Source organism: Scatophagus argus, chromosome 11 (assembly GCF_020382885.2).
Source record: "Scatophagus argus isolate fScaArg1 chromosome 11, fScaArg1.pri, whole genome shotgun sequence".
NCBI classification, from domain to species: domain Eukaryota; kingdom Metazoa; phylum Chordata; class Actinopteri; family Scatophagidae; genus Scatophagus; species Scatophagus argus.
The window spans coordinates 4,706,992-4,723,325 of record NC_058503.1 but is presented as its reverse complement, the minus strand read 5'-3'; the positions used below and the strand labels follow the sequence as shown (position 1 = coordinate 4,723,325).

Sequence of the window (16,334 nt, the reverse complement as noted above, 5' to 3'; positions counted from 1 at the left end):
GGGCTGGGACTGCGTTAACGCTTCAAGATCACATATGCTGTAACGCGATAATTGATTAATGCTCACAATTATTTTATCACGCAGTTGTTATCATAAAGTCCGTTGCTCACTAGCTATCTGACCGTCGCACACTTGCTCACAAAAAAAAACTGTGTTAATGCGCGATAAAATAAAAAATAATAACTGTTGGCATTAATTAATTACCGCGTTAACCAAATAATTAACGCGTTGACTTAGCCGAACCTGTTGCGTTAATGTTAAAGCAGTCCCAGCCCGAGTTGTTTTAAAATTATGATGAAGTTACACCTATTAATTGTATGTTAACTTAACTTCTTCAGTTGGAACAGCTAGCATCGAAGAGTGTCAGATCTGTTGGGTCTGACCAATGTGCACAGTAGGACAACTTACGTGTAGAAAAGACATGAATGACAAACTGGCTTTACAAAGCAAACTCAGACTTTTGTTGAATTTCTGAAAATGCAGTGTGTCAGTGTCAGACATGTATATCTGACACAACATCTAGCGACTCCAAGCACAGCGAGGACCCTGAAGATGATACTGTGGCTACACAGTTGGAAATATAAATTCATTCTTTATTGTGGGGCAAAATATATATTGAATAACAATATATTTGAACAAATGTCTCAATGGATGGAGAATGCCAGCACAGTAAGAATGTAAAATAAGCTAATTTAGTTTGCATATCTGCTTGCTCACAATTCTCAGAGTGCCATTCAAGAAGATAATTTAGCTGATGCAAAATTAGCAGATCTAAGACTCTGGCAGCAGAAATGAACAGGCTAACTTTCCCAACACAAAATGACAAAGTAATAATAGACAGGAAGGAAATGAGACAAATAAGGCATTTTTTTAAAACAAATTATTTAAATTGTTCAACTGATGACGAAAGAAGTCAAAGTAAGGTACAGACATTAAAGCTTTACGGCTAAGCGTGCCAGCAACATTAACAAGCTACAGGTGGTCTTTTTACTCTGTTGATATCAGCCAATTGTGTCCAGTCTCTCATTTTGTCTCAGGGTCCTGTTGTTGTTTGATTATCATACATGCAAGCATTAAAGCCGTCAGTAAAAGGGAGAAGTCCATGTTCGACAGATATGCTGCTTGCTGTTTTCTCATAGATTAAAAGAGGTACGCTTCATTGGGTTGGGGGCGGGGCTCTAAAAAGCAGGTAGCAGTGTGATTGGCCAAACGCTGCTAGGCTTTGGCGAGGCTCAAACTACAAAGTCCATCAACCGGTCTTTCTCCTGGATAGAAAAAAAGGCAGGAGTTCCTGGGGTGGCAGCAGGTTTTGGGCTTTACAAAGAAAGAGAGGCGCTGACATGGCAACGAGACTAACTGTCTCTTCGTCGTTTAGGTCCACCCTTCTTCTATACTCACATGGACTCAAACTCATCAATGCGCTGCTTGGTGTTGCCCTGGCGGATCTGACGCAGGGTTTTGTACTTGTCTCTTCCTGCCCTGACGTTCTCGGCATGCAGCATGTCGTTCTGGGTTTTCTTGGTATCATCCCGGGCCTCTGCCAACTCGGAACTCAGAGCCTGGACAAACATGAGACAGAAAGACGGGGTAATGAGTGACAGCCAAACAATGCAACATAGTTCAGGCTACACTGGGCCTGGATTCAATGGAGGGGCTTTTCTTTCAGCATGTCCCGCAAATGCTGATAATGTGTGTGCAGTGTGTCGGAGGCCCTCGTTCATTCAGTTAAATATCAACTGAAAGAAAAACCAATGATTATAATCAACAACGATTCAGGTATGACTCATGTCCTGGTAACTGCATTGTATCGCAGTACTGCACTCATTTTTTTAAATTTAAACCCACAAGTCCAAAAACCAGTGGTGACATTGACTTTGTTTACAGGAGTCAAGCTATCACTTATTAGGAATTAAATCATATCACAATTAAATCACACTGTGTGTATCGCAGTTCATTAAGACATCCAGTTGGTAAGACCAACCAAGGAAGCCACACGTGTTGTGAAGCCATATTTCATTAGATGTAAAAGAGTGCAGCTGGATTAAGAATTAAGTGAGCCACATTTTATTTTTTCTATGATTGCATGTTTTGAGGAATATTAAAAGTTGCGCCACTGCAGCCAGACAGTATGTGGTGCAGCACTTCTTCCCTTTACTTACTGAAAATGATGAAGCTGTTGTTCCCATTTTTTCAAAACACTGAAAATGAATTGTGATGCGGAACCATCAGCATTACCAAAAATCTGAAAAGCTGTTTATTTCATGAACAGTGTCATTAGCTTTAGCAAGTAGTTAGCACCTATAGAAATAAAATATGTTGATTGAGTCATTGCAAATTTATGATAGTCCTAAAGATATTTATCTGTAAGTCATGTCTGCAAGCCCACTTCAGGATGTGCAACACATAATTCCATCTTAAATACTGATTTCATTTTGACATATTTTTGTAAAAACAAATGAGTCGACGATTTGACTTCACACTGACTTGAACAGAGTTGAGTCTTAAATGACTAATAGTTGCCCCCAAAGACTTACAGGCTCCTGTAGAAATCTGTTTTCTTTCAAAATGAATAACTTTTAAGTTGCAGTTTCATTTCCTGTGTCTCCACTCCTGCACTGCTGCTCTACCTGGAGCTGTTTCTTGACACGTTCGTTCTTCTGCGCCTCAGTGATGCGCTCCTCTTCGCTGCGGTGGCTGGTGACGCCCTCGCTGAGCAGCTCGGCGCTCGCCTCGGCATTCGTTTCATCATGCTCATCGTGTTCCGGGGCCGGTGGAGACATCATGGCAGTCTTCAGCTCCTCCCTGGTCTTCTCCAGGTCGTCCTGTGCTGCCAGAGCCTGGAAACGAGACAGATGTGTAATTATAGAGACAAACAAACACTTTACAGACACTTTGCAGACAAGAATACAGAAAGATGTGGACAGATGCTCACACACTCTGTCACACTCAGTGATACTGACTTTTTCTTTTTTTTTCTGTGACTGTGACACACTGCATTGCTTTGCTCTCCACACATGCAACATGTCTAGACTGCATCCACGACTGAAGCCATCTTTTAATTGAACATAAAACTTTCCAAGAGAAGTCTCATAAAAAAGAAAAAGCAGGAATTCCAAGAAGTAAAAGAAGCAAGTAATTAGCAAGTCGACCAAGCTCGGGGGAGAGGCGTTAAGTTGCAATTCTCGTTTAATTCCTGTTCGCTCACTTGCTGTATGTAAAGCATTTTGCTGGATCTTTATCTATGCATCAATGCCGCTGACAAATTGAATTAGACTTGAAAACACATATAGAGAGACTGTCAGATAACGACTCCGATTGCACGAAAGATTTTTAGTTTTGCCCCAGTTGCATCACGTCAGTCATCATCTCATAACACAGATTCTCACACTGTGAAACAGTGTCTGTTAAACTGTTGAGGAAATTGATTTTCTCATATCACATCAGTATGAAACCTTTTTCCCACTTAACTTTCGTTCCACTTTGCTGCAGTTCAAATCACTCAGAGGGATTAATCTAAGCATCTGAACTGTAACAGAAGCACACATTCAGAAACAGGCCTGTCTATCATTTACACTTACATTCATTTTTCTGCCACTACGACTGATACACAAGGACTGTGAAAATTATCAGCATGTCGGCATCAAAATTCTATTCATTGACTGTCTGTGCTGTTGGACACAATGAGATGTGTTGCACATCTGGTGCTGGGTGATGCTGCTTTTCCTTTTCTCTGTGATTATTCCGTATATGAAGGTTTTTTAGCCAGCTATCGCTACTCTGAGATGCTATTTGGTCCTCATCACTTTTAGTAAAGTACTAAACACAGCCTCAGTATAAACATCAATTAAGATAAGATAATAAGATAATCCTTTATTAGTCCCATTACTGGGAAATTACAATCACTTTTAACTGAATTACAATTAATGGAACCAAGGCTACTGACACTGTTGGGAGTGTTGGGAGCACTGTCATTTCCTGGCAGCTGTGTACTGCTAAATGTCTTACTGTCTCCAGGCTGTTTAAATGTCAACAGTTCGGCTGCAGCTAATCACGTGATGTCATGTGACACGTGAGTACACTTTATTAACTTGGCTCTGAGAGATTCTCAGGTGAAATTAAGTGTACACTGACACACACAAACACATTTGCGTACGCTCACACAAACGCCAGTAAAACATGTCCAGACATGGTGAGTGGAGGGGGTTGGGGAGGAGAGTGTTTGGGATCATTCCATATCAGTCCTGTGGTTGGTTATTATTTTGAGGAAAAAAAAAGAGCAAGCAAAAATCTATACACAGCATACAGCACATCATGTTTCTCAGTAATTTAATAATACACAGATTCTTTACTGCAACTGTAAGCTGATTTTTTTTTATTTCCCACCCATCAAAAACTGCTGATGCTGCTGCTAACAGAGGACACTGGACATTAGAGTGAACTTTGTCCCCTGGTGCTGAGGACAGCTCAACTTAAGGATGATAAATAGTGACGGAGAAAAAACTGATATTGAACATGATACTATCACCTGCGTTTTTGCGTTTGTTATTTAGCATATCTGCATTCTCCTTTGTACTTGTTCATTTTCTTTTGCACTGCACTTCCTCGTCGCTGCTAACTGAGGGTGGGTGTTTCTGCTAATGTAATGGTTCAAATTTCATTTTCCAGGCATCACGACCAGTCAGGATGAGTCCCTGCTGACGAAAATGTGATCCCACTCCAGCTTCCCATCATGGAAAACTGCCATACAGTATGTGTTCAGTGGAGCTCCTGGTCAGGTTGGCAGCACTGATGCATGTTTTTGTCACACACACACACACACACACACACATACATACACACACACTACACGGGGGTTACATTACTTTGTGCTGCCATTCTGTTGCTTCATCTTCTTTTTTCCTCTTGGCATCCTCAAGCAGAGCGATTTTGGCAGTGAACTCTGCTAACTCAGCAGCCTGTCAGAAATAACAACACGTGCCAGTAAAAAGTTACAAAAGCGAACTCAGTGTGGCATCAGTGTGAGTTGGGACTGGCTGCGACTGATGTGTGAGTGCACATACGAGCTGTTCCTGATTCTTCATCTGGTCGGCAGCCTGCTGAGCCAGCGCTGCCTTGGCCTCCTCCGCCACCTGTCTCTCCCTCTCCAGCCGCTCTGCCTCCTCCTTTGCCCGCTTCCTCTCCTGCTCCAACTCCAGCGCTTTGCGAGTCTGCTCCTCCAGCTCTGCACACACACACACACACACACACACATATGTAAAATGTACAAGTCACACACCACCTTGAACTTGTGTTACTTTGTGATCAGTGAGGACGGCAAACAAAATGCCAGATGAAGGACATTAAGGAGCCTTGTGTCTCATTATCTTTAAGCCAAAGTTTTGTTTTACAAATGAATGGCCTCTAGAGCCTCAATATAAACTCTGCAGTCATGTTGTTTTGAGTGTGTGTATGTTTATTTACACACATAGAATCAGATTTATCACCGTCATTTTCAGAAGTACTGTCAGAACCAGTACCATAGAGAACCATAAATATGAATAAACCACCCCTAGTGGTAGACAGGTGTAATCACACATTGAACCAATTGTTGCTCGCTCTTGAACAATCTTTATTATTTATTTTAATACTTTATTATATTATTATTTCTTTAATGAATTGCGGTTATTTTAATGACCTCCAGCAACTTCTTGATGCATTGAACGCCTCCTTAGCATTATGTTTCTTGAATCAACCACATGTTGGTATGATTACCTTTGACTCAATCACCTACATTTACTTGTACTTTCTGTTTTGCTAAAACAAATTATAAAAAAACAGCAGTCAAACAATTTAAGACAACCTTATTTGAAGTATCTCAGTTGTCTGTCTGTGTTGTTTGTCTTATTTATATCATCATGTTCGGAACATATCTTTGTGTTGTACATAATTATGTTCACACGGAAGCAAATGTTATCGAGAGGCTGCACAGCGTTTATAAGTGTTTAACTGTTAAATATGTTCAGATGTGTGTGTGCATGTTTAATGAAGATCAATAGATTTAATTCCACAAATGCTTTGATACATGAGGTCCCTCTGTGACTCTAATGTAAAACTCCTCGACTTTTCAGAGCTTGGATGGATAAATTGTCCTGTTCTGATGTTCTATAACATACTGTGTTTATTCAAAGCACCCTGCACGTGGAGTTGAGGCTCAGCAAAAATCTTCCTTTGAACCTCTGGGCACCTGGGAAGTTTGTGACAGTGAAGTAGCAGGATTTCTATGAAACAGTAAAAAAGCAGCCTGCTGCTCCTCCCAGTCTGTCCTGGAGCCTACGCTTTATGCAAATTCAGACTGGAGATAACATGCTGTGTGGAGCTGTGTGCTTCCTGCCTGGCCTTTCAGTCACATCACTTCTCAAAAACTGGGGAAACCAGTTGCAGTCTATGAGTGTCAAACACCAAGCTGTTTAGACAAGATAAGCGAATGACCTTTTAACCTTAGGAAATGTTGAAAAATGCTAATTAGGGGGTATAAGTGTGTAGGATTATTCAGCTTTGGGTTCGTAATACTGTACTGCACAGGTTTTCATTTTTACTTCAATTTCACACTGCTAACTTTTCCTCCTTTGAAACCTCATAAAATATGAAATTATGTTACAGAAAAACAATCAGGCACAAGACAAACATGAAAAACATAAAATCATGAAGCCAGTGTGAACATTTCGAAAAGCGAGGACCGAGCACCTTTCTGAGCTCTCTGCGTCTGCTCTTCAATCTGCCTCAGCCTCTCGATCAGCTCGTCCTTCTCTCGCTCTATCCGCTCCTTCTCCTTCTCCGCATGCTCGCGCTTCTTCTTCTCGTTCTCCAGCTGCGCCCTGTCGAAACAACAGAAAACAACCATCACGCCCAGTCGGTGAATTAGTACCTGTCCATAGAACCTGTGGATCATTTGATGTACCATGGAATATTTTACAAAAACATTCATCTTACATTTGTATTAAATCTGGTCCTTTTTTCCTGATGTTGTGTTGGCTGTTTCATTTTCATATGTGTCATTTCTTACAGTAAATTAGTTTCTTGCTTGCATGTAACCCTACTGATATGTATGGAAATATTAGCTTTTCCGATACAATTTCAGATATTTGTTGTGCTCCTCACTGCTGACCACCGAGATTGTGTTTGGTTCCCTCTCTGAGTAGCTTCATGTTCCCTAAATATCTGGATCCAAACAGCTTGCATGAGTTATATGCATTGCATGAGGCACAAATATATGTTTTTATCTAGAAGCATATTTCTAAAAAAAAAAAAAAAAAACAAAATGTACTACACAGTCTCACAGTCTACATGCATGTGTAGAGAGCAATGCAACACTGCCCCCTGCTGCTCACAAAGCTTTATCAGTCAACTCAGCAAATATCTGTTCCCTCAAAACACCTTACAGTACACACAGGGTGAACCTCCTGGTGGGGGCTGACCTGTAACACCACCTGCAGTCATTTTCCTGTGGGCTCTTCAGTGAGCAGAAGTGATTTAATTAGCCATAAAAATTCCATCCCTCCATCCATTAACTAGAACCACTTATCCTTGGCTAGGAGGATCATTGACACTGACATTGTGTGCAACAGGGGTGCAGTCTGGAAAGGCTGATCAAAGGGCTGCATGTTTACTTTAACAGTATTTTCCAAGTAAAGTTAGACAATTGTCTTGCTAATCTACTTCCTACAGCTCAATCAGAATTAATGGTTAGCTAGTTTTCTGCTCACACACCTAATGATACAAAGTTAGCCATTGGAGAATGCTGGATGTCCATGTTTTGAGCACCAGAAGGGACTTTTTGGATGAAGTTGATCAATTTTATTCTTAAACAAATCCATTTCAATCCACTACAGACAAATTCACTAGGGGGGAAGGTCATTTTTTGCAATGTGACAGTGTCAGCATTATAACTTAGACATTATGATAAAAATTACTTGAATACATATGTGTGTATGCTTTCGCATAAGCACATTTAAAAGAGTGTGTAAATACCAGTGTGTCTATGCTGTTAAAGTTATTAGAAATAAACAAAAAAAAAGCACACTGGAATACTGTAAAAATAGGAAAACCTGAGAAGCAGCATGTACTGTACCTCTCCATCTGTTTGTGGTGCTTCTCCTCTCTTGCCTGAGCCTTCATCTGCTGCACCTCGATGGTGTCGGGCTTCCTCCTCCTCATGTACAGTTCATGGTTTCCCATACATAATGCCAGGATGCGCTTGTTGATCCGCAACCGAGGGGCGTAAAACACAAAGTCCTGGAGGAGACACAGAGGACGTCAGTGTAAAAACATCCATCCATCCGTCCATCTGGGTCGCGAGGGGACTGGAGCCTATCCCAGCTGACTACGGGCAAGAGGTGGGCTTCACCCTGGACTGGTCGCCAGTCCATCACAGGCACACAAGACTGGGATTCAAACCTGGAACCCTCTAGCTGTGAGGCGACACCGCTAACTACTTCACCACCATAAAAACATATTATAAATCATATTATCATCAACCACACACCATTCAGCAACACTTACTGGAGCTTTCTTGTCTATGGGCTTGATGACAAATTTCTTGTCGTTGAAGGAAATGTTTCTGATCTCGCTCCAGGGAAAGCCGATCTTTGGTGACAATCTGTGAAAAAAATGTTCAATTAACGATTAAAAGGTTGATGAACTTCAACTGGTAGTTTATGAGCATGTGTGCAAAAAAATTATTATAAATAATGGTCATCTGAGCAAAGACTGTGTTCAAGTTATTCATCAGCTGTGCTGTTCAACACCAAAAGAGGGCGCTGTGGTCAAACCAAAGGAATCCAACATAGCAGGAGCAGAGTCTGCAGTTCACATTCTTTACTATCTATAACACAGCTATGAAAAGTGCACTTGTAACAAAGAAAAACTTGTTAGTGACTGTAATTTACTGATTGAGACATGTTGCCACTTAACAATTTTATGGGAGTTTCACAGTCTACTGCGATCAAATCATATTTAAAGATTAAAAAAAAAAGATTAAAGTGACATATCTTGTCATTGGAGGGAACTCACTCCAACGAAATTTGTTCTCTGCATTTAACCCACCCAAGTGACATGCACACACACAGCAAACCCGGGGCAGTGGGCGACCGCGTGCAGCGCCCGGGGAGCAGTGGGGGTTAGGTACCTTGCTCAAGGGTACCTCAGCCATGGACACCGGGACGGGGAATCGAACCAGCGATCCAACGGTTACGGGTCCGACACCCTAACCGCTGATCCACGACTGCTGCAAGGGTGGATCAACTGTAGCAGGGAATCTTCCCAAAATAAACTATATGATTGGGCGTTGTTGTTATAATTGACTCTAACTTCTCCTGTGGTTTCAGTTTCTTCCTCTTTATTCTCAGTTTTCAGTTTCAACAAGGTGCTGATCACATCGACAAGACCAGTGGTACCTAGCTGCTACCTGTTTGGCCTTACTCCAGTTAGGTCAGACAAAAAGAAACATTTTTCTTTTTTAAATTCTGTCAATCATCTTGAGAACCCTCAGCTTCATCTTAACCTAACAGTGTTAGTGTGTGAACTTTGTTGCTAATATTAAATACTGATGAGATATGAAACTGTAATGAATGAATCTGGGTAACATTCACAACATTGTAAGAATGATGCCATTGTGTGTGTGTGTAAGTTGGTTACTTGTCATCGTGCTCGTAGATGTTGAGTCCCAGGGCGTCGACCCCCAGCCACAGTTCTGTGCCCTTCTTGTTTTTAATTTCAAAGTAGTTGACACCATACATCTCCAAATCCTGAGCTATCTTTAGGTACTCCATCATCGCATCCTCCCTGCATGCACACACGCACACACAACACTGCCATCAAAAATCATAGCCATCAAACTCTGGTCATATAGTACATTCTCTCTCCACACACACACACAGCACACACACACACACACAGCACACACTTACCTGAGCATGCTTCTGTGTTCCTCATGCCATGTCTGTATTCTGTCCTCCCACTGTTCCTTTGTCAGCTTGTGTTGCTCCAGGACTCTACAAGGCGCACATAGGAAAAAATCATCAACAAATATATGTTAAGACATATATTTACATACTACAGCAAGTCCAGTAGCTAATCTGTGGAACTGCTTCTTGACCAGGCTGAGAGTTACAGATTTAACTGATAAAACCATGCTAGCAATGTTTTTCCTGGAAGGTCTCACTATACAGGTAGTCATCGCAACATCTCTTATAAGAGGGGCGATTTCAAGGCCTGAGGTGCAAGGACTCAGTTTCAGAAAACTTTTTCTTTGCTTTTCAACATAGGGAGCTATGTTGAAATCAAAGAAATCAGACAGTCAAACTACACGTGCATGAAATGCACTTAGGCCACCTAAGTCAATCACCCCTCGTCTTAGAGGCCGGCTGTAGCTCATGACATAGAGCTGTTTGTCCATTAATGGTATGGTTCCCCAGTTCATCATGCCCACGTGTCAAAAGTGTTCTTGTGCAAGACACTGAAACCCAAACTGATGGCCAGGCCACACAAATATTTTGCTTGGCAGCTCTATTGCGACCTGTGTGTGTGTAAGTGAATGAGAAGCAAACTTCTTTAGTACCTTAAGTGCTTGAGAATAAATCATTTCAATGCGTGTCCTTGTGAAAACAATATAGTATAGTAGAGTTTAGTGTGTTTGTATACACTGTACCTTTGGGGCAGTAGCCGGTCAGAGGCCAGGTAGCCAGGTTTGTGTGTGTCTTTACTGTAATCTCCATATTTGGCCTGAACAGCGTAGGAGGCCAACAGTACAGCTGTCTCTGGGGGACAATAGTTTTCATCATTCAGAATGGCCTCCTTCACCTGCAGGGAGGACACACACACAAATATTCATGTTAACACCATTTTGATCCACCTTACTGCCAAAACAGGCACAGGGCAGGCACAGGGATCTGTCAGGTGTACAGTACCTGCAGGAAGAAGAGTTTCTGTGTGATCTCCTGGATGAGCTCCTCTGAAACATCCTCTGGGAAGAACTTGGCTCTGAACTTGAACTGCAGAGGATTCTCCTTCTTCACATCCTGCTGGGTCACCTGCAGAGAACACCCACACCAGACGTTTCATCTTTCACCTGCCTTCATGCGTCTTCGCAGCATATGAACACACAAGCCTTGAAGAAATCAAAATCTGTGTCTTCAATTAAAAGAACGTGAAAGAGAAGTTTACTGATGCTGGTTTTTAGGCACTTTGGATTACAGCTTCTGAATATGAAAACAGATTATAAAAGTAGGATAATACACACAGGGCTTTCTGGCATGATAACCACAGGAAGATGGCTGCTTATTCATGTTTTTAAGTTGTGGAAACTCATTTATGTGCACAAATGATGAAAATAAGGATAAAGACATTAACTGGAAGCAGTCTAACGGGCAGAACGTTTTTGACCGGTTGTGTTTAAGGTCTCCCACCTTCTTGTTGAGTTTGAGCCACGTGACGTAGCCTTTACTGTCTGTGTACTGCAGACCGAAGAACCAGACCTCCCTCAGACCCACCGTCTTCACCACCTGAAATGACACAAATCATCATTGTTTTCATCACAATTTATTGATTAATGAACCAATAACATCTATAGGAAAGCTTTGTGAATCACAGAATTTATTTTTAAAAAAATCTAATGATAAATAATAAGTACACTCACTACCGGAATACACGAAATAAAGGCTGCGCATCAATTCATTGGTGTCATTCATTAACAGTAACTACAATAAGACATCATGGTTCATTTTGCTGGGAAATAATGTCAAATAAAAAAACGTGTTTATCGTAACTTTAGGGACAGATTGTCAAACACACAAACAAAGGCTGAACATAACAACAAATACAAGGACAAGAACATCTGGTACACTGACCAAAAGGTTGTGAAAACCAGAGAAAAGTAGGAAGACATCCAAACATTACATCCGTATGTGATTACTGACTGCAGGGGTTTGCTCACATTCACACACATATGAGTGCTGATGATAAGGTGATAAGGTCTGGCTCCCAGTCAGTGTTCCAGTTCACCCCAACGGATGGGGCTGAGGTGCAGGCCAGCTGGAGTTTTCCACAGCAAACTGGGAAACATTTTTGGCTGGATTTGACTTTGAGCAACGGAGCACTGCCACGTTGTTTTCACCAAACCATTACCACCAAACAGGCAGCACACTATTACTGTGAGCTGATGCATTAGATTTATGATCATTTAAAGGTTTCGAGCGCAAATGCAAATAAAATTAAGAGGACTTAGTTATCCATGAATAATTGACATTGCCATAAAAAGACACACACACACACACAGACTGCTCTAGAGTCCTTTCTTCTTTCTCCTTTTCACTCTTTCTCCTTATTTCCAACTTTGTCCTCCCTCCCTGCTCTCTCAAACATGCTCACATGCTTCGTCATTCACAAGCTGTCGTCCCTTTCACAGAGAGCGAGTCCCTGAGGGGATGTGGACGCTAACTCAGACTCTAATGTGATTTACACAGTCAATGTGACGGCACTCACTGCCATATAATTAAGTCTCTCATACTTAGATGCACTCATATAAACACATTAAATATCCATGCGTATCGAATAATCACAGGCATAAAAAGTGCAAAAACATGCAATCACACACACACACACACACACACACCCTCCAGTGGGGCTGGGAACGCGGTATGCAGAGACAGCTATGCAGATGCTGAGAGGTCCGCATGCAGATTTTAAAACTGAAGCCCCAGAATGTGGATAATTGATTTGGTAACGTTGGGATGAGAGAGAAGGAATAATAAGAGGAAGGAAGAAGAGCAAAGTCAGGCAACATAAAAGGGACAGAAAAATCAAGCTGACTGGGCGATTGAATAAGACTCCTTACTTTCATATTAGATGAAAACACTCATTCATACAGACAAGTTTGGTCCTTCAAAGGGCTGATGTTCAGGGCCAGGCTTACATGTTGGTGTTTGGGTTAGTCTGATTAAAAAGCTTTCCTATCTCACAGGCCTTTCAAGGCCTTTGATCACTGTGTGTGTGTGCGTGCGTGTGTGTGTGTGTGTGTTTGAGTGAGCTTATGGGTGTTTATATTTAGCTCGACAGCCACCTAATCAATGGAGCCCTCACTTCATTCATGTGAATCTGCACCATTTCAAAATGAAACAGCTTTGAGGACAAACAGAAGGCTGCTTCTTGCGTGACTCATTATCACAGAGCTCACCATGCACACCATTGGTCTGCATGTGACCTCCACATACGGCAGCTGAACCCCAACATACAACAGGGCGTGTGCATGCGGAAGAAATACTGTTAGTTCAAGCTTCTCAATTTTTGATATTTATACTGAGGTGCTGGCATCATGTCTAGCATCAGCAAATTAACCCACATCATTTGTTTGTGCTGCACTCAGTTAATGTTAACTCATGTGAGTGAGGTGTACATGCCAAACACTGCTGAGGCGCTCATGACGCCACAGGCTCCACCATACTGTGCAGTGTTGTGCTGTAGCCTACTCTGCTGGGTGGGTGCTCTGCCCCTCAGCTCAGTGGGAGGAAGTGGAGACACGTCGTCCATCTTCATATATACGTCAATGGTTTTAAATGGCTGGGTTAGCTAATATTAGCTGGTAAATGTTAGCATGCTAAAATTTACCACATAATGTATCAAAAATAGCTCTTTCCCCTTGCACAACAACATTTTATGACTTAGTCTGATATTGACAGATGGATTTTTGCAAAAGTTTGTCCTGTACAGACTACAAGGCCTGTCTGTGATTTGATCTAAAGCAGAACAGACAAAAGAGAAACAACAACAAAAAATGGAAAACAAAGACCCTCTCACATTCTGCCTTCCTCCCTCTACGTCACCACAACCCGACAAACCTTAGAGCCTGACATGAAACAATGCTGAAAGCTGCCCTTTTACTTCCCAGACACACATTCACACAGACCCACACCAGCCACCCAGCCCTCAGATCCACTGTCTCCTAAAAGATCCCCGTTCAGACAAAGAGCACTTTGTGTGTCATCTTTGTACAGGACCAGTACCAACCCAAACCCAGCCAAGCACCCACTGGCACTCATCGACAGCACTGCTTTTAAGTGATGGATAACAAACATTGTGATTCTTCAAATAGGTCACCGAGTTCACTTTGAAGAAGAATTCTCTTCTCCCATCTGGATGCATTTTTGCACCTTTCTAGCTGCTGTACAAGCCTTCACTAATGAAATGAATGGAAAAAACGTGTGCGTAAGTATCTCTTCTTACCTGGTCAAAGAGCTGTTTGCCTGTCGTGTTGGGCTGGATGGCAAATTCCAGCTCAGCGTCCATGGTGGTGACGCGCACATTGATCTGCAGAAGAAGACACAACTATATGAATGGGCCATAAATAATATATAAAAACAACAGACTGTTGTAGGTTGTGATCATAGTCCCGACTTCAACATATAACCTCATGTTTATGGCTTTGAACACTATATTAGTTAATATTTATAAATATAACATTTAAAATGAGGATGATCTACAACCTAGTGAGCTACACAGTCACACAGCAATGCCTATTGTCAGAGAACATCCGGAAATGAGTCTGATTCATGATCATTAGAATGAATGGAGGAGGAGTAAAAATCAAAATGGCTCATTTTATCATTCTGAGTGACAACACCACAAAGAAAAAATATTTAAAAGAAAAAGAACACAGAAGGGAAAGTGCAGGACAGGAATAGTTAAACTGACACAGCTGAAACTGTTGAAACTACATGTAAAGATGTTAGAAATGTGTCAAAGTAAAGAAAAGAAGATTATCAAACAACTGCAACACACTGTGCAAAGGAAATGAGGTGAAAATGGTTTAGACTGTGTGAAACAAAAAGTAAAGAACTTTTTTGTACCAAATTAAGAACAAGTCGTGGAAAAGTCCACAACAACATTTGAAGAAAAGAAGGAGAAAAAGAAGCAAACAAGGAACAAACTGGGAAAGAAGTAAAGCCCATGAACTGCTGTGATCCTCTGCTGGTGGGACAGCCTGTGCCAGCTGTGTGTGTGTGTGTCCTCCTATCAGACTTCTATAAATATTCTTCACCATTACAGAACACACACAGACACACACCCTCTGTGTTACAGCCAGTGCCCATGTAAGGCGCCGGCTGTTTATGTTGCTCCTTCTGCCAGGAAGCAGCAGAGAGGAAGCTGCTGTCACTTCACTTTCATTAGGGAAGACCATCAGGAACTCCACTTAGCAGTTCCAGAAGCCCTAACCTTAATCACACAACTATAATTAAGTTCCCACGCATGAATTTTTCATAGAAAACTAAACTGTGTACTCTATCTGGGAGACGAGAGACAGGACAAATATGACAAAATGGCCACGTAGAGATGTGAAGACCAACAAAAGGCCTTCACAAACTACAAAGATAATGACTTCTGTCCTGAGAGGCATTTTGACTAGCTGTTCAGGGTCCACGGGGGATCCGGACCTAAAAGAGTGAAAGTTAGCACCTGAACAGTCGCAATAATTCAAAGTCATTTCCTTTCTTTCCTCGCAAGCCTGCAAATGATGGCCAAATGGAGGGACAGTTCTTCAAACAGATGAGTGAAAAATAAATATGATCACATATTGATGACTAGTGATTACATACAGAAGATGAATCAACAGGCGCTACAGGATGGTGAATATGGCTGCACCTTTAAATCCACACGACCCATCTGCTGTGCGTCATCTTATTCTTTTTGAATCTTTTTCACTTTTTTTTTTTTTTCAACAGGACATTGAACTCCTACATTAAATCACCAAACTCTTATTTTCTGTTTTAATGTAGCGTCTTGTAACATTTTTCTTACCACGCATAATTTTTGCATCATGTAAGTACTGTAATCTCATACAGAAACAGGTACAGAAAGATTCTGGGGGTTTCAAGCAGTCAGGTGTGACTTTCACAAATACAAGCATCTGTGTGTTATTCAGGGCCTGCTAATGCTGCTACAACCACACTTGTGTTATTTTGTGAAACTTCAGTTTCATAGGGGTTAACTGCATTTAACAGGTTTTAACACAATTATGAAGTGTGTGTGAGAGCGTGTTTGTGTATTCCTATCCAGTTGGAGGTGTAACACACTAGACTCTGCTGTGGTGTTCAGTGCTTCAGTAACCAAACCCAGCTGCAGTGAAACCAACTCACACTGTCCTCCAGTAACCCTGACAGAGAGGGAGAGATCCAGAGACAAAGGCAGAGAGAGAGAGTGAGATAGCAGATGGGAAAAGGGCAACAATGGTACAGTAAAAACTTGCAACCTGCCTTAGGCATAAACGGATGCATCAGTAGTGTGTGTGTGTGTGTGTGTGTGTGTGT

The 16,334-nt window shown here is 41.6% G+C and overlaps 1 protein-coding gene across 2 annotated transcripts in view; it reads right to left on the bottom strand.

Moving 5' to 3' along the window:
* Positions 1–93: 93 nt before the first annotated feature.
* The window catches only part of LOC124067580 (radixin), a 39,227-nt gene continuing 22,986 nt past the window's right edge, over positions 94–16,334 (bottom strand). For both annotated transcript variants that reach the window (XM_046405054.1, XM_046405053.1), the window contains 13 exons: positions 14,254–14,337; positions 11,442–11,537; positions 10,944–11,066; positions 10,685–10,836; positions 9,945–10,028; positions 9,673–9,819; positions 8,539–8,635; positions 8,108–8,271; positions 6,724–6,854; positions 5,061–5,221; positions 4,863–4,955; positions 2,628–2,837; positions 94–1,559 (listed from right to left, as the gene is read on the bottom strand). In XM_046405054.1, the coding sequence (XP_046261010.1) occupies positions 1,395–1,559; positions 2,628–2,837; positions 4,863–4,955; positions 5,061–5,221; positions 6,724–6,854; positions 8,108–8,271; positions 8,539–8,635; positions 9,673–9,819; positions 9,945–10,028; positions 10,685–10,836; positions 10,944–11,066; positions 11,442–11,537; positions 14,254–14,337 (1,707 nt within the window). In that variant the 3' untranslated portion in view covers positions 94–1,394. The remainder of the gene's footprint in view (positions 1,560–2,627; positions 2,838–4,862; positions 4,956–5,060; positions 5,222–6,723; positions 6,855–8,107; positions 8,272–8,538; positions 8,636–9,672; positions 9,820–9,944; positions 10,029–10,684; positions 10,837–10,943; positions 11,067–11,441; positions 11,538–14,253; positions 14,338–16,334) is intronic.